The sequence below is a fragment of the Phodopus roborovskii genome, unplaced genomic scaffold (assembly GCF_943737965.1).
Source record: "Phodopus roborovskii unplaced genomic scaffold, PHOROB, whole genome shotgun sequence".
Lineage (NCBI taxonomy): Eukaryota > Metazoa > Chordata > Mammalia > Rodentia > Cricetidae > Phodopus > Phodopus roborovskii.
This window is the reverse complement of record NW_026126639.1, coordinates 6,048,137-6,073,968: the sequence shown is the minus strand read 5'-3', so window position 1 is coordinate 6,073,968 and position 25,832 is coordinate 6,048,137. Positions and strand designations below refer to the sequence as shown.

General features: G+C 46.4%; 1 protein-coding gene across 2 annotated transcripts in view; it reads right to left on the bottom strand.

Annotated features, from left to right (window-relative positions):
• Ccdc91 (coiled-coil domain containing 91) overlaps positions 1–25,832 on the bottom strand; it is a 141,948-nt gene that overhangs the window by 67,337 nt on the left and 48,779 nt on the right. Inside the window, exons 3-7 of one of the 2 annotated variants that reach the window (XM_051173356.1) lie at positions 24,665–24,751; positions 23,715–23,875; positions 21,865–22,068; positions 20,590–20,694; positions 1,979–2,056 (exon numbers count right to left, since the gene is read on the bottom strand). In XM_051173356.1, the coding sequence (XP_051029313.1) occupies positions 1,979–2,056; positions 20,590–20,694; positions 21,865–22,068; positions 23,715–23,875; positions 24,665–24,683 (567 nt within the window). In that variant the 5' untranslated portion in view covers positions 24,684–24,751. The remainder of the gene's footprint in view (positions 1–1,978; positions 2,057–20,589; positions 20,695–21,864; positions 22,069–23,714; positions 23,876–24,664; positions 24,752–25,832) is intronic. The other variant, XM_051173355.1, reaches the window with a different exon arrangement.

The following is a 25,832-nucleotide window of genomic DNA, read 5'->3' as shown; positions in this document are numbered from 1 at the left end:
GGAATATTCAGTCCTAAGCCAGCATTTATATCAAACTCTCCTTAACCCAAGGCTCAGCAATCTCTGTGAAAAGGGGGTGCAAAGATGTTAAGAGTTAGCGCGAGTGGGCAACTTGAAGGAAATTCTAGACATAATAGTACAGAAGGACTAAGAACTCACAGAAATCGTATCAGCATGGACAAGAACTTCCTAAACTGCGGCCAGAGAGAATCCCAGCAGAGAAGAGCAGTGGCCATGAAATCCCACCAGCTGAGAAGCAGTCCGAATCTGATGATAGCTGCTGGGAGAGGGAGGGACTCTTCTCCAATGATGGGGCTGATGAGCTGGCCACACACCACATCAGGCCAACTCCCAAGACTAGCAGACCCAACGGGGAGAGAGAAACGGTAAAGCCTAATGGTAGAGTTAGGTGGGAAGGGAACAGCATGAAGCTTTACAGCGTGTTGGAGACTGTCTCCGGCAGTAGAGTGCGCTGCACCCCAGGGCTCTCTGGTGTTGGACTCTCAGAGGGAAAGCTGAGGACACGGCCTGGCTACACTCCCGTTTGGAGTACCTGAGGGGAAGACCCCACAGTCCCAGAGTAGCTGAGTGCTTCTTCTCAGTGGACTCAGCTCTCTTGTGCTGGGTGAGGAGTTCACCAACGAGTTATTGAGGAGAGAGGCCTGTGGGTGGACACAGCCACAAGCAGTTCATGGGAACAAAGGTATGCTGTCTGAACTGAGACTCGTTATCCAGGACAGGACAGATTCAATGTCACTCTGTGGGTAGAGGCGATTCGATTAGTTCCCAACCCTCTCCATCAAATCACAACGACACACCGGAACTCTAAAGTCCTACTGTGAACGTTAAACCTTGACAACGGTAGATAAACGGATACGGGTAAGTGGGTCTCAGCCAGCTTCCGCCAAAAAATGCCAAAGAATGTCACAAGAATGCATATGGTTTATTACCTCATGGACTACCAGTGTTGAGAATGATACAAACAAGAACACTGTGGAGCTTGCTCCGCAGTTAAGAGCACTGGCTGCTCTTGCAGAGGACCTGGGTTCGGCTCTCAGCTCCCGCGCATCTGTAACTCCAGTTTTAGGAGATCTGCGGCTACCTTTTGGTAAATTACATACCAATTTTACTACATGCCACTGATATGATCATACTCTGTTACCGCTTAATGACACACGAATCTATTTAGGTAATTTTTTGAAAGGTATATAATTCTTCCAAATTCATTTAATATCTTAATCTTTTCCTATAACAGAGGTAAAAAAAAAAAAATCAAAAAACAAAAACATGTCAGCGGTAAAGACACTAGGCAAATTAATGAATTATATACTATTCTGCATTAGACCTCACCTGCTGAGAGCCTCAGATATTTTCAGTCGTGTGTGTGTGTGTGTGTGTGTGTGTGTGTGTGTGTGTGTGTGTGACACAATGTTTAGTGTTTTCTGTAATCAGTGAGTATACCTTCAATGGCCACGAACTCCACCAGTGGATTACTCACCAAATAAGGTGTGACTTGGACCTGGACGGTCCCACAAAGCTTCCCATGTTAAAACCTTGGTGTCAGATGAAGAGATCTTCTGGAAAGTGACTCATCGTGGAGGAGCTCCCCTCTCAGTGTTATGGGGAAGCAGTAGGTCCCTGGGTTCATGCCCTTCTAAAGCCCCACCTTTCCCTCAGCTCCGGGGATGCCACGACCTGGACATCTCTGCTACACATAGTCCATCGTGACACTCAGCTTTAACTCAGGTCCAAGTCAGGGAGTCAACAGACTGAGGGAAAACTTCCAAAACCATGAGCCAAAGTCAACCCTCCCTCCCGGAGGGTGTGTGGAGCCACGATCTACGACTGTGAAGATGGCTGGCAAACACACGAAGCTATATGGCAGGTCTATGACTCGTGTGTGGGGGGTTCTACAAGCCCAAGAGTAAACCTTTCTTTCCCTGGGGTTTGCAAAGTTAGCAGAACCTCCTGAACCTACCTTATACTCATCCACAATAATGCTCAGTGCCTCGTGCCCAGCCTTCCTCATGTCTTCCAACTCTTGCTTATGCTTTTCCTGAAAGGGAAAGAAGAAGTTGAATCTGTAATTTGCTCTTCAGGTTTTATTCCGAAACAGCCATAAACTGACAATTTCTTCTTTTATACCCCAGTGGCATGTATAACATTGAGTCCGCCGGTGACACCGAGAAGGAAATCGATGGCTTTGTTTTGTTAGAAAAAAGTTCATTGAAAGCACGGGCAAGCAGAGAGGCAGGGAGGAATTTGTGAGGCAAAGGCAGGCGGTTCTCTGTGAGTCTGAAGCCAGACAGGCCTACACAGTGAAGGGCAGGCAAGTCGGGGCCAAACAGTGAGATTCTGTCTCAAAAAATAAAAGCATAAATGCAAGTATTTGAGTAGTATTCTCCAATAAACTCCAAAGTCCAGTAATATGCAGACTTTCATATCATCCATTATCCCCTCTGACGAAAATAAGACGGCCCAGCCATAATTAGTAACCCTGTTAACACCCATTCTTCAGTTCTTTATGGCCAGAACGATCCCAGTGTAACTGCCCTGGAGTCCAGGCTTCTGAACGGTCATTCCTTGCTTTACAGAGCACCTCAGCCCGACTCCTGGGTCACCTGCTTCAGAGGCGGAGGAGGTGGGGACTCAGAGAATTGCTACTGACTAGGTACATTTGTAAATAAGGAGCTGGACATAAACGGCAACATTTCCATAAACACCGTAACATCATTCCTCTGAGGTTCATTCTTCAACACCCAAGCTATAAATTATCTTTCAATCCACACTTTCGTGCTTTGCCACTGCCACGCCCACTAAAACGTGTATGAATCCCTTCTAATAAATTAACGCGGGCACACCAAGGGCACCCTCTGCCACACAGATGGTGCACGGCCATCCTTTGATTGACAGGCTGGTAAGGGATGACAAACAAAGCCGCCATCGTGAGGGCCAATCAAACACGACGCTGTACCTAATTTTTCCCAATTCTGTAACAGGACTCAGCCCAGGACTGGCCCACAAGGAACTGCGCTTGCTGATGCCGTCTGACTGAGACGCTTTTCCGAGGCAGCCTTCACCGCTGCTCTCTCTGAAGCCACTAGTCAACCCCTCTCGAGAACGCGGCACATATGCACCTTCACACAACACAGGAGGAAAGGGGTAGGGTGCAGTGACAGCTCAGAACGAGAGACAGCAGGGCTCGGCCCACGGCTGTCTGTCTGTCCTGCCAGGATCTGGGGAAGCACCCAGGCTGATCTACTGTAACACAGCATGGCAAGATCATATGCCACACACGACCAAACGGCGAGATATGATGTAACAACACCCACATGCTTCTCACTGGCAGTGAACAAGACATTCCTTCGGGTCTTGATTTTGAGACTGGGTCTCCCACCACAGCCTAGGTTAACGCAGGACTCACCACCTGGTCTCCTAGGCTGGTTTCAAACGGACACCATCCCTCCTTCTGCCTGGCAAGCGCTGGGATTCCGGCTTCAGCAGCCACACTGAGCTTCCCCCAGACAATGGCGTCAGGTCGGGCTGAGCCCCAAGGCTCACCACTCCTTGCGGAGAATGTAGGCATGGGCTATAAGGCATCTGGCACTTCGGTTTCTTTACATACTTGGTGACGAGTTATAGCATGTGGACAGAAAACCTGGGGAATCTTCCCATGGGTCTCAAAACCTCATTTTTAGACAAACAATTAAGTGGAGAGAAATAACAGATACAAGGACCGGTCTGAAAGTATCAGGCAGAACTACAAACAGAAGCAAAGGCCCTTTGCAAAGCTGTCCCAGCACTTAGATTTGTGACCTCAGTGACACTGTTCCCTCAGCTTACAGTGACACAATGGATGCCTCCACATACTGTGTACACTTCATCCACAAGCGTGGAGTGAGTCCTGCTCACCCAAAAGGAGACTAAAGCAAACTCCTCCAGATCTTTAACAAATTACTCCAAAGAGGAGTCACAGAAGTAAGCAGCTCCTTTGCTACGCGCTAATTTACAACGGTTTTCATATAGACAGGACCACCTCATATCCACATCTAAACCACATAAAACTGTAAGGAGTTAGTTAATGAGACTACAAGTAAGGGACGAAGACAGAACATCCACCTCTGTGGAATTCGGTCAGGGCGATGCCTCTGTCTCCCTCCTTAAGCACAGAGGCTCATCTGTCCACTTGCAGCCTCTCCCGTGTGGACAATTCTACCCCCATGAGGAGCCTATGAAAAGCCATGCCTCCTGCAAGGCCAGTGGGCATCAGGTAGCGCCATTTGGGGCTCTACACTCCTCAAAGGTATGTCCCTGAGGAGAAATGCTCAGGGCTAATTCAAGCCCAGCATGGAGTAAGTATGTCCTGAGGAGGAGGAGAAGACTGGGGAATTCATGGGCCAAAGAAAGACCTGAAGTCTACTCCTCAGACAGCATCCCCGTCTGTGAGGGTAGCGTGTGCTCACACAACACAGCCAAACACAGGACCAGGCAAGTTCACATCACTTTTCCTTATCATCTTCCTTTTGCTTTTGAAGAAAAGTTGCAAATGCATAAATCACAGAGATTTCATTAAGCTATCTCAAAGCGAAGACCACAAATTCTAATACAGTTTGACATTGAGTAAGAGTACTGTAGTTAAAGAATATGTGCTTTCAAGTGTGGAAGAGTCTGTACTATCAAGAAAATATCTTCTACTTTGTCTGTGGCCAGAGGTGGTGTCTCTACTAAGAGGTATTTACTAGAGTTTAACCATGTTAAAAGGAAACACGTGTTCAGGGTAGCTGTTGCAATATCAAAATTTCCTATTTTTTTTAAAACAGTCAAGAAATGATTAATAAATGACCTTTAAATTCCAAATTACTTATTTTTTTTCTGTCAGATCTGCAACTTGTTATGCTCAATACACAAATATTACATTTTCAGTATAATTGACATTTCACTACATTACAGCCCCTAAAATTTCAAATTTTGCTCTTCTGGGGAAATATCTATTGATTCCTGATAGATGTCTTCTATACATAGAAGTTGATAAATAAAACACAGTTGGCCAATAGGGAAGTAAGATGGGCGGGTCTAGGAGGCAAGGAGGATTCTGGGAAAGGTACGAGAGGAGGAGTCGCAATATGATCCTGGGAGGGGAGGACACGTAAATCTGGCATTCTCGGAAGAAATACATATATTAGTAATTATGGGTTGATAGTTAAGATAGAGCTAGACATAAGAAGCTCTAAACAGTGGCCGGCAGTTTCATAATCAACACAGCGTCTCTGTGTGTTCTTTGCGGCTGCTGCGGCACTGCAAGTACACGACATTCCCCCAGCAGTGAAGTGTCTGTGCAGCAAGCACAGCGCGATAGGTCTGACGCCCCCGCACTCACCACCATCACCTGAAAAAGACACACAATGCAGGGAGGAGACTTTTAAAGCAGAAAGCAAAAAACGACCTAGCTGTGTAAGCACATAGAAATCATAGGGCGCATCCCCGCGGCAGAATGCCACCAAAGTGATGTTTGTAGGTTTGTTATGCTAGATGAACAACAGATATGAAGGCACGTATCAGACCACAGCGAAAACATCCATCGAGGACAACGGGCCAGGCGCAGAGCTGGTGTTTGGGGAAACATGAGGGAAAATACTGACTCTTGGCATTAAGGACAAATCTCCAAGGGCTAATATTACCACAGAAATTATGCCACAAACTGAAAAAGGAAAAAAAAAAATAGTCCAAGTCACCACTGCAAATTGAGGACAACTAGGCTGGCACAGTTTCAACCAACTCTGAGTTCCAACTAATGGTAAACTGGAAAACTATGTTACAGGCATGTGGACAAAGCATACCACAGCCAAAACCCAGTCTTTCTTACTGAAAGAACAAGATTTGTAAACAGACTAGTGAATGGGAAACACCTTCAGTTAGAAAAAAAAAAAAAAAACTCAAAGATTGACAGTTGTCAGGTTGTAGTTTAAGGGGGGAAAGAAAAGATTTTTTCCCACAAAGCACTGGGAGGCTCTCTCTCATATCTCCTTTGAACCCATAGGACCTGGGAGAAGCTGGTCAGCAGAAAGCTCTCCTTTTCTACATCCTCCAAACCCTCGCCTGTCATTAGGAACAAGGCTGCTGTGCACCCCAGAGCAGCAACACAAATCTGGACAAAGCTTTTCAAGCTTTGGAAAATGATGGCCTCTCCGCCAGCCCTGCCAAATGCAGCCTGACTCTAATGTTCATGTTGAACGGTTAAGCCTTTCTGAGTTCCCTTTCAGGGATAATGCAACCACAATTACAGAAGTCGCCATCAGAGAGCCATTGCCGAAATCTCCAGAAACACACCCTGGAAATCTGTTTATCCCACTGGGGCTGAAGGAATACTGTCTCTAAAGGCACCTCACAGGAAGCTGGGGTTCTGAGCTCTGCACCTGTGGGATCCTCCCGCCCAACTCCAGTCAGCGCTCTGCTCACAGGGCACCAGGCTGGATTTCACCCTGGAAGCCCTGTTCTTATGGTTCAGGGACTTAAGTGACTGTGGGTTGTCTGCTTATTTTCCCCATTTACTGCTAAGAAATTAAAGAGTCTGTTTTTAACCTCCCTGGGAAGGGGCATGGGTAAGCATAAGACAAGCAATTACTTTTGTTCTTGTAATCCACCCCTCTCAAAATAACTCAAATTTATTCTCTAGCAATAAGTCGATTATCATTAGTAAGAAAACGAAGGTATCTGACAGACAACCCTGCTACACACAGGACGTGCACATGCAGGATTTTCTTTGTCTGGCTCTCCAGCATGAAGCATCCTGCTGCCTCAGCTCAGGCAGTCCTGGGTGGTACATTTCCAAACCAAGGAAGACAAATGGAAAGGAGGACTTAGACGGCCTTAAACTGAGTTCTGCCCCAAACTATCTGTAAATAAAATACAAAACAGCCTTTAAATAGTAAAGGAAAAGGTAGCATGCGACATTTTGTCTAAGCAAGTGATGGTAGTGCCTTTCCGTCCCCCCACGCCCGTTTGCACCGACTGCCCTCACAATGAGACCACCAGTGCAGATGCTTTGTCAGGGGCAGAGCCATGCCTGAAGCTCCCGCTATCACCTGCCTGCAGCAGGTCACCAACTTCTTACCGCCTCCTGCCCATCAAGCTACAGCCCAGGGAGCCACTTAAGGACGCCGTTGGACTGAAGTGGATTGGGTTCCTTACATCATCAGGCAAACCCAAAGGCCAAAAACCCAGAAAACCATTTCTTAGGTTAAAATGGAACAAAAAAAATCCTATCAACTAAATACAAGTGTCAAACAACAACAACAACAACAACAAAAGTGTTCTCCAGAATGTACGTGCAGAGAGAATGCCCACTTCACAGTGATTCCCTAACAGAGGGGCTGCCTGGCTTCCACAGAGCCCAAACACCAGGAAAAGAGGGGAGAGAATAGACTGACTCTTAAGGCAATTGGACGCTCTGGGGAAAAAAAAAAGGAAATATTTATCTGTAATTCCAAGAAAAAAAAACACCTGTTGTTGAATGCCTGAAAATAACTGCTTTAAATAAACCCATTTTCCCTTTGGAACCCACCCCTTTGAAATGTGCAAGGCCATCAAGCTGGATAAAGAAAAATACACCCAACACTAAATGTGCAAAAGAGGCTCTACCAGCAAGAGACCTGTCTGCCATCAAGCGCACACATAGACCTTGTCAAATGATATTCTCAAGCTCTACACCTACTGAAAGTGTTCACATACGTGTACACACTCTCACATTCATGTGCTCAAACACTCAGATACACTACACTACACTACATGCTCAAACACACACACACAAAAACATACACCACACACACACACACACACACTACTCAAACACACACATACCACAAATGCACAAACTACCCACACACCCCTACCCAGAAGTGTGTGCTCCAAAACCCATGCACGATGATGTGTCTGCCTTTAAAAATCACAACTGGGGATGGTGGTATGGATAGGGGACACAGCAAAGTCAAGACCAGTGCAGGCCAGTCTAAGCTGTGCAGTGAAATCAGGTCTCAAAAAATAAAAATGAAAATTACGTACTACCATAAGCCACTGGGTATTGCTGGAGGCTGTGGGAGTTATAGCAGGTGACAACTAGTGTTCAGATGCCAACCCACCAGAGGAGTGAATCTCTCTCTGGCAGAGGTTAATCCTGTCCGGACGAGGCCTGCAGGGTGCTGACTCTGGAAACTGTTGCTCGCATTTGCTACGGCAGCTTGGTGAGTCCCCAATACCTGCACTGTAGAGTGATCTCATGTGATGTGTGCATGTAACCTCATGATTATATTCTAACCCAATACCTGCACTGTAGTGTGTGATCTCATGTGATGTGTGCATGTAATCTCATGATTATATTCTAACGCAATACCTGCACTGTAGTGTGTGATCTCATGTGATGTGTGTATGTAATCTCATGATGGCATGCCAATCTTATGGGTACATCTATCTGTGGGTGGTCAGGAACATGAGCTTCATTTAGCTGTATGATTCTGACATATAGAAAATATACTGGGACATGCTTCATAGTGAGATCTATTTGTCCCTCAGGGACTGCAGACATTTAAAAGCATGGCTTGTTCCTTTCACTCAGACTAATATCAGAAAAATAACAAATTTCTTCTCAGTCTAAGAGAAACTGCATATAATTAGCTCACTTTTACCTCGGAGCACGTTCAAACTAGACTGAAGGCTTTTTGTAAATAGACCATACGTTTAAAACGTTAGAGCTATGCATAAGGTCAGAGTCGCAGGTGTCCAACCAAGGTTGCTACACAAAATGCCAATTCTTTGCTTGCCAAGTCTAGCTAATAAAAGACCTATGGACACTGTGTCACTGGGCTCTGGGCATATTCTTCCTCCTGTAACCTTGAAACCTCGGTTGCCATAGTAAATTGTTCAGCGCCTTATCCCTCACCCTAGAAATGTGCTTTTGACCAATGAGAGGTAACTCTTCTAACTTTTTTTTTTTCCGCTCTAAACCTCCTAGAACGGAGTTTTTAGGCTAGAGGAGAAGAAGCTAGGAAGAATTAGAATGAGAACAGGAAAATTAGGATAGAGACAGAAGAATAAAGAGACTTGTTCAGAAAAGCACGGTGTGAGAGAATTTATTTACCCTCGAATGAGAAAAAAAAGTTCCTTTTGCTTCCTTTAGCATCAGAAATGATCTTGGGGCATGGCCCCAAAGGCCCTTGGTAGGGTAAATGCTTTATTGCTAGTTTTATCAAAGCTGGGAATCAAACTCAACGCCTGCATGTGCACGTGTCAGGTGAATGTTCTACTGCTGCGTTACACCTCCCCAGCCCTTCAATATGGTTTTAAAATGGCTTAATAGTTAGCATAAAGAAAAATATTAGGAACTGGCTGAGTACAGAAAAGTAGCGCATCCGTAACAATGGAGAAATATCCTGATAAACCTGTGCTATGCTTTCTGGCTAGATTTCGTGAAACCACTTTACTACAGTGACTGCGTGTAAACTGAGGTGAGGAAAGGCTGCCGCTTTCAGGTTTTACAGCTGCAGTAAAGAGCAGACTTTAAAGTACCGAGGATAAAGAAGCCTGAGACCCTCGGTGTGCACTTCCACCAACTCAAAATGATGAAACTGAGGAACAAAACCCAGGCGCCAGCAGAGCCCTGGGTCTTTCCAGACTACCACGGAGTCCTCACGTCTGACTGCCTGTTCAGGAAACGCATTTGCAATTGCCAAGTCAACACATCAGAAGCTTCTATAATCACCCCCAAAACAAAATGATGAAAACAGAGTTGGGGGCTGGAAAGGTGGCTCAGCAGTTAACAGCACGCACTGCTCACGTAGACATCAGCAGTTAAAAGCATGCAGTGTTCACGTAGACACTCAGCGGTTAACAGCATGCACTACTCACATAGACACTCAGCGGTTAACAGCACGCACTGCTCACGTAGACACTTCAGCGGTTAACAGCAAACACTGTTCACGTAGACACTCAGCAGTTAAAAGCATGCAGTGTTCACGTAGACACTCAGCGGTTAACAGCACGCACTGTTCACGTAGACACTCAGCGGTTAACAGCACACACTGCTCTTGCAGAGGACCGAAGTTAGTACCCTGTCAGGTGGGCCACACCCTCCTAACTCCAGGTCCAGGGGATGACACTTGCCTCCGGCCTCGTGGGCACATGTGCATACATCCACACACTTCTTTTTTGTTGTTGTTGTTTTCTAAGCCAATCTCTAATAAAGAGAAAACGTGGCGTGTCCTAACATTTAGCACAGAGACACTCTTGTTTCCATGGTGGCTCCACTGTGAGCAACTGACTTTCCCGTGGTCCTTTCAGCACTGTGCTTTTGTATTTTTGTGTGCCTTATTGATGACGACACTGTTCACAGTGGCCCTTAAAATCCCTATGCACTGTGCCCAGGGACTGTCTGGGTTCGTTAGCGCCAGCAGACTAAAGTACAAAATACTCAGGCCAGGTTTGTTCAGACGCTGCTGCTGCTGCCAGCTGGGCCGGGGCTAAACGCATCAACAGTATACCGTAAGCAAGATGACTTAAATGGGAACGCACACGCAACAGGTCATAAGCCGATCAGATGAGAAAGATGACTACAGGATCTACACATGTGCAGAGGCCAGAGGGCGGGGTCAGATATCTTTCCCGGTCTCTGCCACCTTGTTTTCTGTGTGCGTCTCGCAGGCCGAGGTAACCTAGAGCTCACGGATGGATTCAGCTGAACTGGCTGGCCCCCACTGGTTGACGGGACCCTCCTGCAGACTCTGCCTTCACAACGCTCAGACTGCAGGTGCATGCTGCCACACCCAGCCGCTGCCACACCCAGCCGAGATGCCCCTCGTGGTCCTTCAGCCCTGCGCTGACCTGTCACTGCCCCGGCTCCCCAGATCCAGGGCTACTTTGAGGGTAACCCAGCCATCCACATTCCCGGGTTTCATTTAAGTTCATAAAGCATTAGATGAACCTTCTGAATAAAAGTGAAGACGGATGCTCTGAACAGAGGTTTCCTCTCCTTTATAAGAAAGGTAATATAAAGGATATAAAGGCAGAAAAAGACTTTCAATCGTCATTTGAACAAACGTTTTAAGAATTCAAGATCAAGTCCACTTGACTCTGGCCATGCCTCCCCCTTGATAATCTCAGCAGCTGTATCACGATCCTCTGCGTGGTTTTCCGTATCCTCCTTAAAACACGAGCTGCATGCTTCCCTCACTCACACAAGAAGCTGTGCCTTGACAAGCTAGCGTGCCATCCTGTTACCATGCTGACTGATACTAATTTGTGGGATCCTTACAGAACCAGGAAGCCCACGTCTGGCTTCTCTATACTTAAATCACAAGCGTGCTTAAAGTATTCACACAGTCGAGCCATACACTGTGTATGTGTCCTTTCCTAATACGCACACATAGCTACCTAGAATGCTGATTGGAGGGCTATCGTTACTGCACACAAATCATGAACTGTCTCCTAGCTCTGAAAAAAAAAAAAAAAACCCTACAGAGTAATCTTTCCAAAAATAGACTAATTTGTTATGACTATCAGTGCCATGATGTCCTGGACTTCAGAAGAGGGGGGAAGAGGGTTCGTGTTTCAAGAGCTGTGGCTTTTCCACAACGATTAAAAGGTCCACAGCACAAAGCTACAGCATCATCACGCCTTCCCAGAGCAAGGCACTCCAGCTTCTCCTGCGCCCTGTAACGTTAGCCTGGCCTGACTCCTTTCCTTGTATGAACCTCTGTCGGGACAGCTGTGCTGGCTACACACATGAGGTCCTGGGTGTTCATCCTGAGACCGCGGATGACCAGGAACCACAAGCCTGGAGTGCAGACAGTGCTCTTGTCTTTGGGGTCAGGATGCAGTTTGGCCCGCAGCTCATCGCTTTTTATACTGTGGAAGTGAAATAAAAGTAAGAAAAAGATTCGCATTTAACTGTCTTTGTCCCAGGACTACTCCCTGATCTTTTAAACAGATGTCAAAGAATCCAGATCACAGTCCCAAACGCTGCCGTTTAACTCAGAAGACATCTAATTGAAAACAATGTCTGGTCTAAGGCAGGGACTTTTTATTTGAGGGAAATGCAGATGAGCAGGCTCGATTAGTGTTCGACTTATTCGGGAAACAGGGATTTACCTTCCCAGAAGACTTTCTTCTACAACGGCCAGTTCCATTTTGTTCCCTTTCTGTGAAGGGTGAAAACGGGCTACGGGCATTACTCTGCCTCCAGATACAGACATGCATCTCCCACTGGGAGGGAGTTAAGTCCCAGGAGAGCAAATGCTTGTTTGCTCCCACCACAGTAGTCTTGAGCATCTCTACAAACTTACAATGGCCACACACACTGGCTCACAGCCCTTTGAGCACTAATTATGTGTAAGTCCCCTCACACAAAATTGCAAAATGTGCCAAGTAGATACGTAAGCAACGACACAAAATTAAACACAGAGCAGCCTGGCAAGGTGGTGCACGCGTTTAATCCCGGCACCCAGGAGGCAGAGGCAGAGGCAGAGGCAGGGGGATGCCTGTGAGTTCCAGGCCAGCCAGGACACATGGTGAGAACCTGTACCAAAAAGAAAATATATAAAAACAAAACAAAACAAAACAAAACAAAACAAAACAAAACAAAACAATTAAGCACAGTGCAGTGAAGTATGCAGACAAGGGTTTTGCCCACGGACGGCAAAACAGCCAGGCCTCTTATCTGCAGGGTTAGTGGACAAGGGCTCTGCCCGATGGAGACCACTTGCAGGATGTGATACGACAGGAAGGAAGGGCTTGGTGGTACTGAAATCCACCCTACAGCACTATGACCTAGCACGCTAACGTGACTAAAATGAAGGAAAGTAACCCATCCAAACACTTTTGCTTCTATGAAACTTCTTGGTCCTGGAAGCCCCACCAAACTCAAGTGTCTTTTGCAGTGAGACCTGAAGACCTCTTCCTCAACATTCAATGCCACTGTACGGTCCAGATGTGGAAAAAAAAAAACAAAACAAAACAAAAAAAAACCACATGCTTATTCTCCGAAAGACACACTTTTACGGGGTTAGTGGGAAGAACGTGGGTTACAATTTTTCCTGAACACCACCATTTCTGACTGTCTGAGGGTTACCAGTGACCTGTACTTCGAAAACTCCAAGCACACAAGGGACTTTTATTTTAAACATCTATTTTCAGTTGGAGCAATTTTAGAAAGAAGGCTGAGAAGGCATTTGTCCCTAAGCTTATGAACATAAATGGAAAGGTTTTCTAATCTGTTACTTTCATCTCTTTATACCTTTATGAAATACAGTAACTCCTCACAGCAAGCTCCCTGGTCCGCTGGCTCGCACGGTCCCCCATCCTGCTCCTCTGCATTGTTCCCTGAGCCTTAGACACAGGAGGAGTGCTGCAGAGGAATCGGCCCCCACAGCTCTGCACTCTGATTGGCTGTGGTTTGCGGTAATGGTCTCCACTTAATGTCAGAAGCTACACCAACACAGCTAACTAAGCATGAGCTGAACAAGGCCGACACCAATAAGCGCGCCCAGTGTGGACGGGGAGAGTGGTGAGGCCCCAGCCCTCTACAACGAACTTCTTCAGGAATGCCGAAAGCCAGAGAGACGGTCTTCCTCGCGAAGGGCACACAGATTACTTATCCAATCCCAAATGGCCAGGCTTAAAAACATACATACAATAAACGTTACACAGATTGAACAAGTTTTATTTATGTATTTAGGAATTCTCTCTCTCCCTCTCCCCTATCCTCCCTCCCTCCGTCTGTCTCTATAGATGGATGGATGGATGGATGGATGGATGGATGGATATAGATAGATATTATATAGGATATATATAATGCTGTAAAGACAGGAAATTTTCCAAATACTCCCACAATCCTAATTTGCTCAAAAACTGCCTCTGGGTTGAGTTACCGCTGCCCTTAGATATATAGAGGAAGAAGGTGTGCTTGACCCTAAGCCCCGTGCTCCCAGGGCAGACGGTGGGAAACGGCCGTCTGCTCTGCCTCTGTGCAGCCTCTGGCATTCCTTTTCCATCTGAAACTTCCTTCAAGCACAGCAGGAAAATGCTTCTCTGGCCCCGCTCACAACAGAGGCACAAATCGCAGCTGACCCTTTGCCTAAAAATGTGTGACTCTTTTACTACGTTCCAGCCTCTGCCTCAGTTTCCAAATGCTCCCTCAATGTTCCCAGATGGCATCCAATCATAGACGGCGATGTTTGAGGCATTTCACACTGTTACACCCTGTGCTAAATGCTGAAAACTAAAATCAGGAAGCACTCACCATTGCAAACTGGAGTGTCCTTACAGTCTCGAAGGGAAGTGAGTTATAAAAAAAAAGCAGTGAAGTAATAAGGCTGAAGGCCTGTAAGGACTGACATCTGTCTGTCTGGCCAGCGCTATTTTGCAGCCACCGGGACAGTGAGCTTGTGCAACTCCAATAGCTAAGGAGAAGCAGTGTTACTGATTCTACTATTCCTGTCTTGTCGGGGTATGGAGGGACAGTCTGGGAGGCACGCTGGCAGCGAGAGAGAATGGATGACGTTTCGCATCAGAGAAGAAACAGAGAGCCACACCGCCATCAGTCTGGGCGCCTGGAGAGGTCGGCAAGAACCCAGCACACAGTGACTGTCACTCACCCACCTAGGATGGATCTTCAGAGGGAGAGGCTGGGATTGCAGTGAGCACAGACTCAGGACGGGGCAGAGGTCAATGCAGGTTAGTGCTCTCTCACTGACCCCCACCCTCCAATTTCAGGGTTAGTATGCATATACGTCAAAGGAAATCAACCGTTATTGTTATGAGATGTACATTCAATAGGAATGATCACCGGGAAAAGGCCTGGAAAATATCCTAAATCAAAAGGCAAAGCCCATTCTGAATGCTTTCTGATGGGGAGGGGGGTGTCCTTCTGTACATATGTTTCTCTTACTGGCTGATGAATAGAACACTGATTGGCCAGTAAAGGCGGGAAGATAGGCGGGGCTAGGAGACGAGGAGAATGCTGGGAAGAGAAGCAGAGAGGAACAGAAATGGGTTAATAATCAAGACAGAGCTGGCCAATAAGAATCCCTAGCCATCGGCCAATGAATTAATAATTAATGAAGGGCGGCATGACCAGACTGGAAAGAACTCCAGTAACAGCTTTCCTTCCTTCTCTGACATGTTTTTGTAAAACATAAAACCAATATAGCAAGAATAGCCAAGAAAGCAACACAGAGCAGAATTAAATAACTGAACATGCAACGTGACACTCACTGAAGCAATCCAAGTGCCTTGCCCTGTGAACAGGGCCAGACCAACAAAAATCAGAGAGCATGGCAGAGCTTAGCATGTTGGGGCGCTGGACATGTAAACCCAAATTGGGGCATGGTATGTGTGCATGTGTGCGTGTGCGCACGCGTGTGTGTGTGTGAGAGAGAGAGAAAGACCAGTCTAAGAGCTGCCAGTGTGTGTGTGTGTGTGTGTACACAGTCAAAGAGCTGCCAGTCAGTGTGTGTGCATGTGTGTGTGTACAGTCTAAGAGCTGCCAGTGTGTGTGTGTGTGTGTGCGTGTACAGTCTAAGAGCTGCCAGTCAGTGTGTGTGCATGTGTGTGCGTGCGTGCATGTGTGGTGTGTGTGTGTGCACCAGTGTGTGTGTGCGTGCATGTGTGTGTATGTGTGTGTGGGCGTGCATGCGTGTGTGTACAGTGTAAGAGCTGCCAGTCAGACACCAGACAGGAGGTACACTGTAGGAAATGCAGGTGAGTCAGACCCTGCAGAAAGTGGCCAGCTCAGCAGAGAACAGCAGACACCTGCATCTACTGCACGGAGGGAGAGCACTAACACAACGGTGTACCAACGCTGCACGCTGCCCTGAGAAGAAGCACGAATAACCCTGACACATGAAGGTCTTTGTACACTGTATCAATTAAGATGGAGACGGTAAGACAACAAAAAGGCATGGGACATACGGAAAGTGGAAACAATCAGAGTCTGTTAGGAAAAAGTAATACATGTTTAAAAAAGAACAAGCCACTGTCTCTCCAACTGGCAGGTCTGGTGTTGGGCAAGCACACGGAAAGCAGATCCCCCCGCAGGTGCTGGCTAGGGTGTGAGCTTAGAGCACTTCCTGGGAGCAAAGAACAGTCTCTGCCTGCAGGAGTGCCACTCGTGAGCGCGAGACCGCGGGTATCTTTCGAATTCTAACCTATAGATTTTTACACTGTCTGGAATTCTTACAGACTGTGCTGCTAGGAAAAGTTTTAGGAAAGCATACAAAAAAAAAAAAAAAAAAAAAAAAAAAGTACAATGTAGAAGAAAAACCTACAAAGTCAGAGCAGGTGTCAGGTGAGTATAAAAAGAATGTACACCAAAAACAGCACAGGAAGCTGGACAGTGCAGAGAAACTAAACGAGGGAGGCTTGAACCACGAAAGGAGGGGCAGGTCTAAGGTGAGGAGCATGGGTCCATGAACCTATGAGAGAGGGAAAAGCAAGCCGTGCCCCGGGTGAAGGCTTACAGCCAGGCAGGTGGAGCCCTGTTTAGCGGTTCCCAGGCAGCAGAGGGTGTGTGTCTCTGAGGACCAATGCCTGCTCAGAGGTCAGCTCTTGACCCAGCACCCTGCTCTGTGAACGACATCACTGAGGCCAGCTCCTGTCTGGTGTGAGTTCAGACCTACTGATCTCCGTTCCCGTTTTGCTCCCAACAGCCCTGCATCCCCAGTTACCGGGAAATAGTGCTTTCTTGGTAGACGATATATAATAGCATATATTGGCTTGAAATGAAATAAACATTAGTAATACTCCCATCACGAAATTGGGGCTGGGGAGAGGGTTCAGCAGTTAATAGCTGCTCTGTGGAATCAATTCCGAGAATCCACACAGCAGCTCATAACTGTGTGTAACTCAAACCCCGGGGGATCCAATGTCTTCTTCTGGCCTGTGCAGACAAAAGTCCCGTAATAACCATAAAAATAAATAATTAAATTAAAATCCACAAGTTGCAAATTCACTCAGTTGCTTCATACTTGTAACTTTAAAGTAATCTTACTTTAAAGTTGATGTAAACCAAGCCTAGCACAGATGGATGATACACAGGGTATGTTAAATGGACAACAAACACTTGTAGTACAAGCTGAAATTTTAAAAACCAACCTTCTCTGCCCCACTTCTCAGATGGCTTCTGCAATCTAATGAACCTCCAAAGAGTGGACAGCTGAAATACCAAAAATCAACAGCTCATGATTCTAGATGCCGGTCGTATGAGTGCAAAGGGCCTGGTTAGTTTGTGCCGAAGGCGTCTCCAGTGTCATTACAAGAGCCCTGCTCTCCAGACCCCATTTGCGTCTAGAGACTCCAACGCCGCCAACACCCGAGGAAGGCTTTCCTATTCCTCCAGCAGGCGGGTCTGTGACATGGCCAGCTCATATCAACAGAACACACTCAGGACTTCACTTACTCAGCACCTCCCTCACGCCCCACAGGGAGGGAAGTGGTCAAACGACGGATAGGATGCATCAACAAGTGTCTACCAAGTTTCCAGGAAAGTCGCAGGAATAGGGAAGGGAGAAGGAGACCAACCTCACTTAGCCAGAGGTTGGGGGAAACGCCCTGAGGAGAATGCTGGGAAGAGAAGCAGAGAGGAACAGAAATGGGTTAATAATCAAGACAGAGCTAGCCAGTAAGAATCCCTAGCCATCAGCCAAAGGATTAAGTACTATGACCTAACTAATGACCCATCATTCCCACAATGCCCTTGTTCTCTCAGACAGATGTGCTGAGGTATAATGCCTTCTCACAGGGATCAATCAGAGAGCAAAGCCCCTCAGACCGGGCACGGACGAAGCAGACATCCATCAGACTCTTTCACCCCATACATGTTCCCAACAGAGGAAAGCCTGCAACTGGGAATCCTTCAGATTTTCATAGTGCAAACACGGCAATGGGAAACAACTCCCTTTCCCAACGTTTTCTCAGATGCCTTACCGTGCCCTCCCGACAATGCACACAGGTTCATCTTTCCTTCTTTGTCCTATATGAAACTCTGAAATTGAGAAAACTCCCTATACAGTGTGGTCACTAGATAAGCCATATGGAGTTTATGAGAATCTGCCCCATACGCGTCTCCGCGTTGACTGCTGAGGTCTGTGGCTTTGTTCTAGAATGGCTGAGGTCAGAGTCTAACCTCACATAAGTAGGGAAACAGAGCGAAAGCTTCCCTGGAGTCTGTAAACTGGTGTTTTAAAAAATAACAGGTTCCTTTGCCACTGGGTGAGAGCGAGGATTAAGCCGCATTACAAGTCTGTGTTTTCCTCTTGTGGCAATGCCGTTAAACACACACAAAAAAAAAAAAAAAAAAAAAAAAACCAGCCTATTACGAACACTTCCCAAGGACCTTTACTGGGAACAAAAACCCACACACCTGATCCTCCTCCCTGAGACACTGAGACACAACACAGAGAAAGAAGACTGATGTCAGGACAGACAAACATCCCTGGGGCAGACAGGGTGGCCGTCAACGGTAAAAACGTTATTTGTACCAAATCGTACATTACGAGGCCAACTTGAAACGTTATTTCATCTTAGAAAGCAAAGCTCCAACCTGTAATGAGTACGGTTTTTCTGCCCGCCACCTGCTCTTGTTCCACCACCAAGCCAGCCCCAAATAACACACAGAGACTCTGTATTTGATACAATGCTATTGGCCAGGTACTAGTTTCTTATTGGCTAGCTCTGCCTTAGTTATTAACCCATTTGTGTTAATCTATGTATGTCCACGCGTTCTTCTTACCGGGAGCCTGCAGCCGCATACTGCTCTCTCCAGACTCTCCATCTTGACTCCTCCTTACTACTTCCTATTTCCTCCTTGTCTCCTAGTCCCTCCTATCTTCCTTTCCTATTGGCCAACAGTGCTTTATTATTAACCAGTATGAGAAACATATATACATAATGGCATCTCCCATCACCAACCCATCGATGACTTCAACTCTGTCAGTACTGACTATGTTTGTGCACAAGCCTTTACAGAAACATCCATCCCCAAAGGTCCTGTGTTAACGGGGGACCAGGAAGTTTCTGCAGCCAGCCCTGAGGGACCCATGAGAACTGTAAGACTGCGTGAACATACAGCAGGATCGCATGTCTGTCAGAAGCTTCATACGAACTCAGAGACCTCAATCAATGTAAGGCGGACTCAAAACTGGGCATTAATTTTAATCTCACAGAACTTCCTCCCTAATGTGCTTGATACATCTAAAACTGTGGGAATGTCTGGACCAGAGCTGCATTTTCACCAATAACCCCTGCTGACCCTGACACTTGTAAAAGCCTCACCTCCTCCCCATGGTCCAAAAATGTTATGCTTCCGAAGCCAACACCACTTGAGAGACTCCTACACGTGATCAAGTTCATCTGCCAGCATGAAATACACAGTCTTAGCCCAGTCTGAGTCTCTGAGCTGCACCCGCGGAATTGATTCCCAGAATGGACTCAACGGCACCGGTCTAGGGTCTCACAGTAGTTCACGCGGCTCTGAACACTTGATGTTCTCCAGACCAAAGTTCTTCCACAATCCACCCACAAACTCGGACAGGTCTGCTACAGCTATGGTCAACTCTGGTACCAATTATTTCTGCCTTAATTAGGGTTTCTATGTTATGATAAAATGTCGTGTCCAAAAGCAACTCAGGGATTGTACATACATCCATCACCTCTCCTAGACATGAGCGTGTATCACAAAAATAACAGCTAAAGTTTTATACACATTCCATTTGTTGATTACTCCTTCCGGGGCAGCCAAAGCTCGGCTAGCATATGCCCCATGCTTACCTTAGGATGGCAGGTTTCCTTTCAAACTTGGAAATTAAACTGAAATACTATGAAAGCACACAAAAAGATCTCATTTTCCCTGTGAGAAATGAGGACTTTGCTTTCCTCGTTCTTTATTGCCGGTATTTCCAAGAATAAGCATATTATTTTGGAACTATACACCCTGGCATTTACTTTGGACATGCTTTCGATCCACACATACACTCCACTGTTGGGACATCCTGGAATACGTCACGCAGTTTGTTTCATGACGAAGACACTGCAGAGATCCCGTCAGCACTCCACCACCCTCGTCAACTTAAAGAAACTAGCTCCTCTTTCTTTAACTCTCCGCATTTTCAGAAGACACACATGTTAGATACCTGAGTACAAAATGCATCGTCTACCCACCCTAAGCTATAGGAAGTATGAGTTGAGCCACCCAGCGTATCCTACAGGAAATGTGGGTTGGATCCCCTCACCCTTTTCTACAGGAAATGGGAGCACCCAGCTCAGGACAAACCTGGAATAATCTCAGCCAGTAAGCAGCAGGCTTCCCAGTCCAAGTGCTCCAGAGTCTGGAATCTTCTACCTATAATGACTTCCCCAAATCTCCATTTGCAAGCCTCTTCCAAATGCTCTGCACATTAGCATGGTGTCGGCAATCCGATGCCACTGCCACAAAAGTCATGACAGCTGGAGACGCCGCTTTCCAGTGCATCCCAGAATGAAGTCCCACACTCACACGGGACAGCCACTGAGCATGTCTGGAAACAAGAGCATGTTCAAGGGGCTGCTCACCTGCAGCTCACGGTAGCGGGCTTGGAAGGACACGGCATCCTGCTCCTTTTCCTTCAGGAAACCTTCCTCCAGGACACTGTGCTTCTCCATCAGAGAGTCCACGTCCTACGAGGAACACACACAAGCTCTGCAATTCTGTAGCGTTCCGTGGCATGAGACACTTCAGTAAACAGAAAATGCATCAGGGAAGACAGCTGAAAGTCTAACAATTAGGCCAAAATCAAATTAATAAATGTACAAAAGCAGGGGCTGGGGAGGTGGCTCAGAGGGCAAAGAGCTCGCTATGCAAGCAGGAGGGACCTGAGTACACACACACACACACACACACACACAGCCAAGTGTGTCCATCCACAGGCATCTGCAACCCCAGAACACAGAGACAGACTCTGGAGTACACTGGCCAGCCAGCTTAGTGGAAACGGTGAGCTCCAGGTCAGGAGGAGACATGGTGTACACTGATAGGTTAAGGCTTCCCGAACTGACCTCTGACCTGCACAGAACACGTACGGTGGGGGCATGTCCTCCTACATGCATAAAACCACGTACATACAACCATGTACATACAAGCATGTACACATATCCTACTATGTGCACTGAATTACCCTTCAGCAACTTAAAATGTGTACAGTGAAAATGATACAAACCGCTGCATTGCTTGTGGAAGCAGGAAATGGAGGTTTGCCAACATGCACCTACAGCACACAGAAGGTGTGTCCCTGAGTGTGTCTGACGTGGGCCTGGTTGAATGAGTTGGTGAATGCATGGGTGTGCTAACCACTTCGACTAGAGACTTTTGCTCAAGACTTACTTAGTCTTTTATTTATGTGTATGTGTGTTTGCCTGCATGTACGTATGTATGTGTACTACATGCACACAGAAATCCTTGGAGGCCAGAAGGAGGCAGGGAGCTGGAGTTACAGACAGTGGTGACCTGCCATGTGGGAGATGGGAACCAAACTCAGATCCATTTGCAACAACACCGAATGCTCGTAACCAGAGACACCCATCTCTCTAGCCCGTGACCAATGGCAATCTGATGTGACTGACCCGGACCTCCAGCCCAGGGAAGACAACATGTTCTTTGGTGAATTTCCAATCCACTTTGGGTTACTGCAAATCGCTAGCATATATAATTCTATATTCCCAGGCAAACACGCACGCACGCGCACGCACACACGCGCACGCGCACACAATAGGTAAATGCACACACACTAGGTAAATGCGCACACATGCGCACACATGCACACACATGCACACACACACACACACACACACCTTTTTAATTCTCTGTTTTTCCTCTTCAGATGCTTTCAGTTTGGTCTCCAGACTTGATATCTTTTGCTGGAGCTGAGAGCTGGACGCGTCAGCTCCAGGGCCCTCGGGATCATCCTCTGGTACAATCGCTCCACGGCTTGTCTCATCCGTTAAGCCAAGTGGGAACAGTGGGATGTTCAGATGTGCATGCGCCGACTGCTGAGTCTAAACCGTGTTAGCAGGGAAGAGTCAGACCATCCATCCCGCAAGGAACCGGTCAAAGGGCATCATAAATCACATTTGGAATTAAGTTGTGGTGAATCATTCCCCTCTCTGAAGTGAATCAACAGAAGACGTCAAGCAATTACAACAGCCTGATGTTTGAAATCTAAAGAAAAGTTCTCTAACATCTACAGTCGTTACTGTGTCTGCATTGTTGCCAAACACACTAAGACACTTAAAACCTTTATGTGCACAAATGCATGCTCAAGCACAGATACGTCAGAGATGTGCCTACTCTGAAATGTATGCACAGGCCTAGGACTCGTTTACAATTAAATTGTAACTCAGAATTTCACACTCATTAATGATGCTAATTTACCAACCTCTAGCAAAATTAGCAGGTTACCGAAAACTGCACCTGACACTTTAAAACTGAGTTTTGGAACCCTGCCTGCAGGACCCAGCATGATCCCTAGTTCTGCAGATATCTGCCTGGATGAATACAGTCTGATGACAGCTGCCTTTGGAGGCTTTTACCCTAAAACTGAAGTGGATGCTCTTATACCTGAGAACATGTTAATACTCCAAGAAAAACTACCCTTTCTAATAATTATTTCCCCTTTTGAAGTTTTAACTTTGAATTTAAGTTTGAAATGCCAAAACAATTCTTTTTTTTTTTTTTTTTTTTTTTTTTTTGTCATTATTCTCCTTTACGTCCAAGATAGCAAATGCAAAGCTAGGTCCACTGTAGTGACCACACACAGCTGTTTACCTTAGTAAAGCATCGACCTCGGTGGCAGAAATGCCACCAACTGAGTACAGACAGGCCAGATGTTCTTCCACATAGATAAATTGTAAGGTGGTCAAAAACAGTCAGCTCTGTATCCTAGCTCAGTCTGAGAGGCCTGGCAGCAATGCTCCTGTAGGAAGTTTTATCCTGTGTGCCTCAGTTTCTCACCTTTCAAAAGGGGAATCGATGGTACACTTGTTTTTAACATTTACCTTTACCTGGGGGAGGAGGGGTGTCTGTGTGCGGATGTGTGCATGTGCTCCAGGTGACATCCCCTAGAACTGCCTGACGTGGGTATTGAACCCAGGACCTCTGCAAGAGCTGCTCAACCCTCTCGACGGTCCCAGTAGTATTTACCCTGGTGGCTGGAAGACGAGGAAGGAGTTGATGCATGGGAATTTACGCAGGAAGCTGTGTGCTCTGACTGGTCTTTAAGCTCACTGGATGCTTATGGAATGAATCCTGCCAGCTAGCTTTCTTTTTTGAATCCAGTGTCCTCTGGGCCCCTGAATGGAGCCATGGGCCTGAGTACCAAGTCAATTTGAGTAAATGTGACTTTTGTAACCGAGGTACTTAAATTTTTTGCAATCATGTCACAGCAGCATTATCTAGTTTTGGGTTTTTTGTTTTTTTGTTTGTTTGTTTGTTTGTTTTGTCTTTTGTTTTTCTTCTTTTTTTTGGTTTTCTATTTGTCTTGTTTTGTTTTGTTTTTTAAATTCTAAACTCTGGCCTCAAAATTAGACTGTCTTACTATTTACTACAGAAATATCTCTTTTGGGAAAACTCATCCTAAAAAGAGGTCATGAGAAGGTGAATTAAGTCCGTGCAAGCTGCCTTCTGAAACGCGGCCTGCACTCACCTGAGCTTTGGGGATGGTCTGACTCACAAGGCCGCTGTCTGCGCGGGTGTCGTCTGGCGATGAAATGACAGCATCTGAAGACAGGCGGCCAGAGGACGCAGATGAGTGGTCATGGTCCAGGAGGAGCTCCGGAGAAGCTGGTGACAGGTGCACTCCGGATACTGAGGGCAGAAGCAGGAGACTGGCATTAGGAGACGAAACAGAGACAGGGTGGGTGGGCAGGAAAGCAGCACTGAGAAATAGAGACTCTTATGAACAATGTCTGAACCCAAAGGACTGTGATGCTTGCACATGAGCCGCAGACACGATATGCTTTAACGTCTTTAACACACATACTAGCCTAGCCCAATGCGGTTGTCCATTTCCTCCCAGAGAAAACATTCAAACTACAACTCGACACATCCACTCACTAACTCAGGAAAGTGACTGAACTCTGTTTAAAGGGGCACTGGCCAGGAGTGCTTGTGAAGGCCGGGGGGCTCAGGGAGACGCTGTCAGACACTAGTGACCCTGGCTCCAACCTCACGGAGCTCAACGGCCAAACATTCACTGTGGCAAATAAAGACAGAGGGAGGGAGGGAGGGCTACAGTAAAAATCTGGAAGATCCCTTGTGTGATAATTTTTTTTAAGGTGTCGTGTTAAAGCCAATTTTCACTTCCTGGATTGTTTCCACAAAAGTAACGCTGAGACACAATTTTGCTGTTAGATAGATGCACGATAAGCCAGCTCTACTGTGCTTAAGGCTCTCATTAGAAAGTTATGGAAGCGGCTGATTGACAAGTGCAGCAAAAAAAAAAACAAAAATCCAAATGAGGAAAAAACAGATACTTTTATCATTTTATTTTTTAAGTACTTCTAAAAATTCAAATGAATCTAACATGTTTTGAAACTGAGGAGTCATCTTCAGTGGTCAACTCATTCACACACCCAACGGCCTAACTGCAATGACCTTTATTCCACATTGGCATCAGTGGCTCTGTCCTCGGGTCCTACCACAAACTCTGAAGGTGGTTCACAATGGAAATTGCGTGTTCCCCTGAAGAAAGACACATAGAGGTCAGTGAGTCCTAAAGAGCTAAAGGCACAGATTTCTGATAGTCATCTTAAGGAACTACTTAATCATGTACAGTTTTATTGTACCTAGCAATGTCGTGGTTTTGTAAGAGTATGCTACACACTGGATGGAAGAGATGGACAAGATGTATGAAATTCTCAAAAGAAAATTAATTTAGCTGCAGAATCAGCGTGCATGCGTGTGTGTGTGTGGTGCATGTCTGCATGCATGTGTGTGTGCGTCTGTGTGTCTATGCGTGCATGTGTGTGTGTATCTAGCTACACAAAGTTATTTCAATTTTTTTCAACTCAAACACAGACAGACAGAATTTAATTCAAGTTTGAACTTGGTATATATTTTTCAGAATTTTCCCCCAAATCTTCCCTATGTATGGTTAAAGTGAATTCTCTAAAAATGTTAAAACATTCCAGTCTCTCATTCTGATTTTTCAGTGCTGGCAGGAACTCTGAAGAACATGAACTGAATATTGCCTGGAACCCCAAGCACGGAAGAGTGGCCTGTCCTTCTGTCCGCCTGTGTCTTCTGCAAAGCAGACAAAACTACAAAGCTGGCTTGCAAGTGAGCACATTGATCCTGCCAGGACAGGTATTAAATGTCCTGGACGAAACGTGTTCACGAACAAAGTCTAAGTGCTTCCACCCTTGTGTTTCCTGTCAACTTGACACAGCCGGGGTCATATGGGAGGGCAGGGGCTCAACTGAGAGACCACCCCCACCAGAGTGGCCGGCGGGCAAGCCTGCGGTGCGTTTCCTTGTTTGGTGGTCCTGTACAGTACAAGGGAGCAGGCTGAGCAAGCATGGGGAGCAAGCCAGTGAGCAGCATCCTCCATGGCCTCCAGCTTCCTGCCCAGACTCCCCAGGGTGGTAGACTTGCAAGCGGAAATAAATCCTTTCCTCCCCAAACTGCTTTTGGCCATGGTGTTTTGGCACAGCAACGCAAACCCTAACTGAGACAGCCGTAACGCCTAGGTGTTCCATCTTTGCCGTGATGTGAAACAAGACGCCAGGTAATCCTCAGGTAAGTTCTCTGAATGCTGAATACC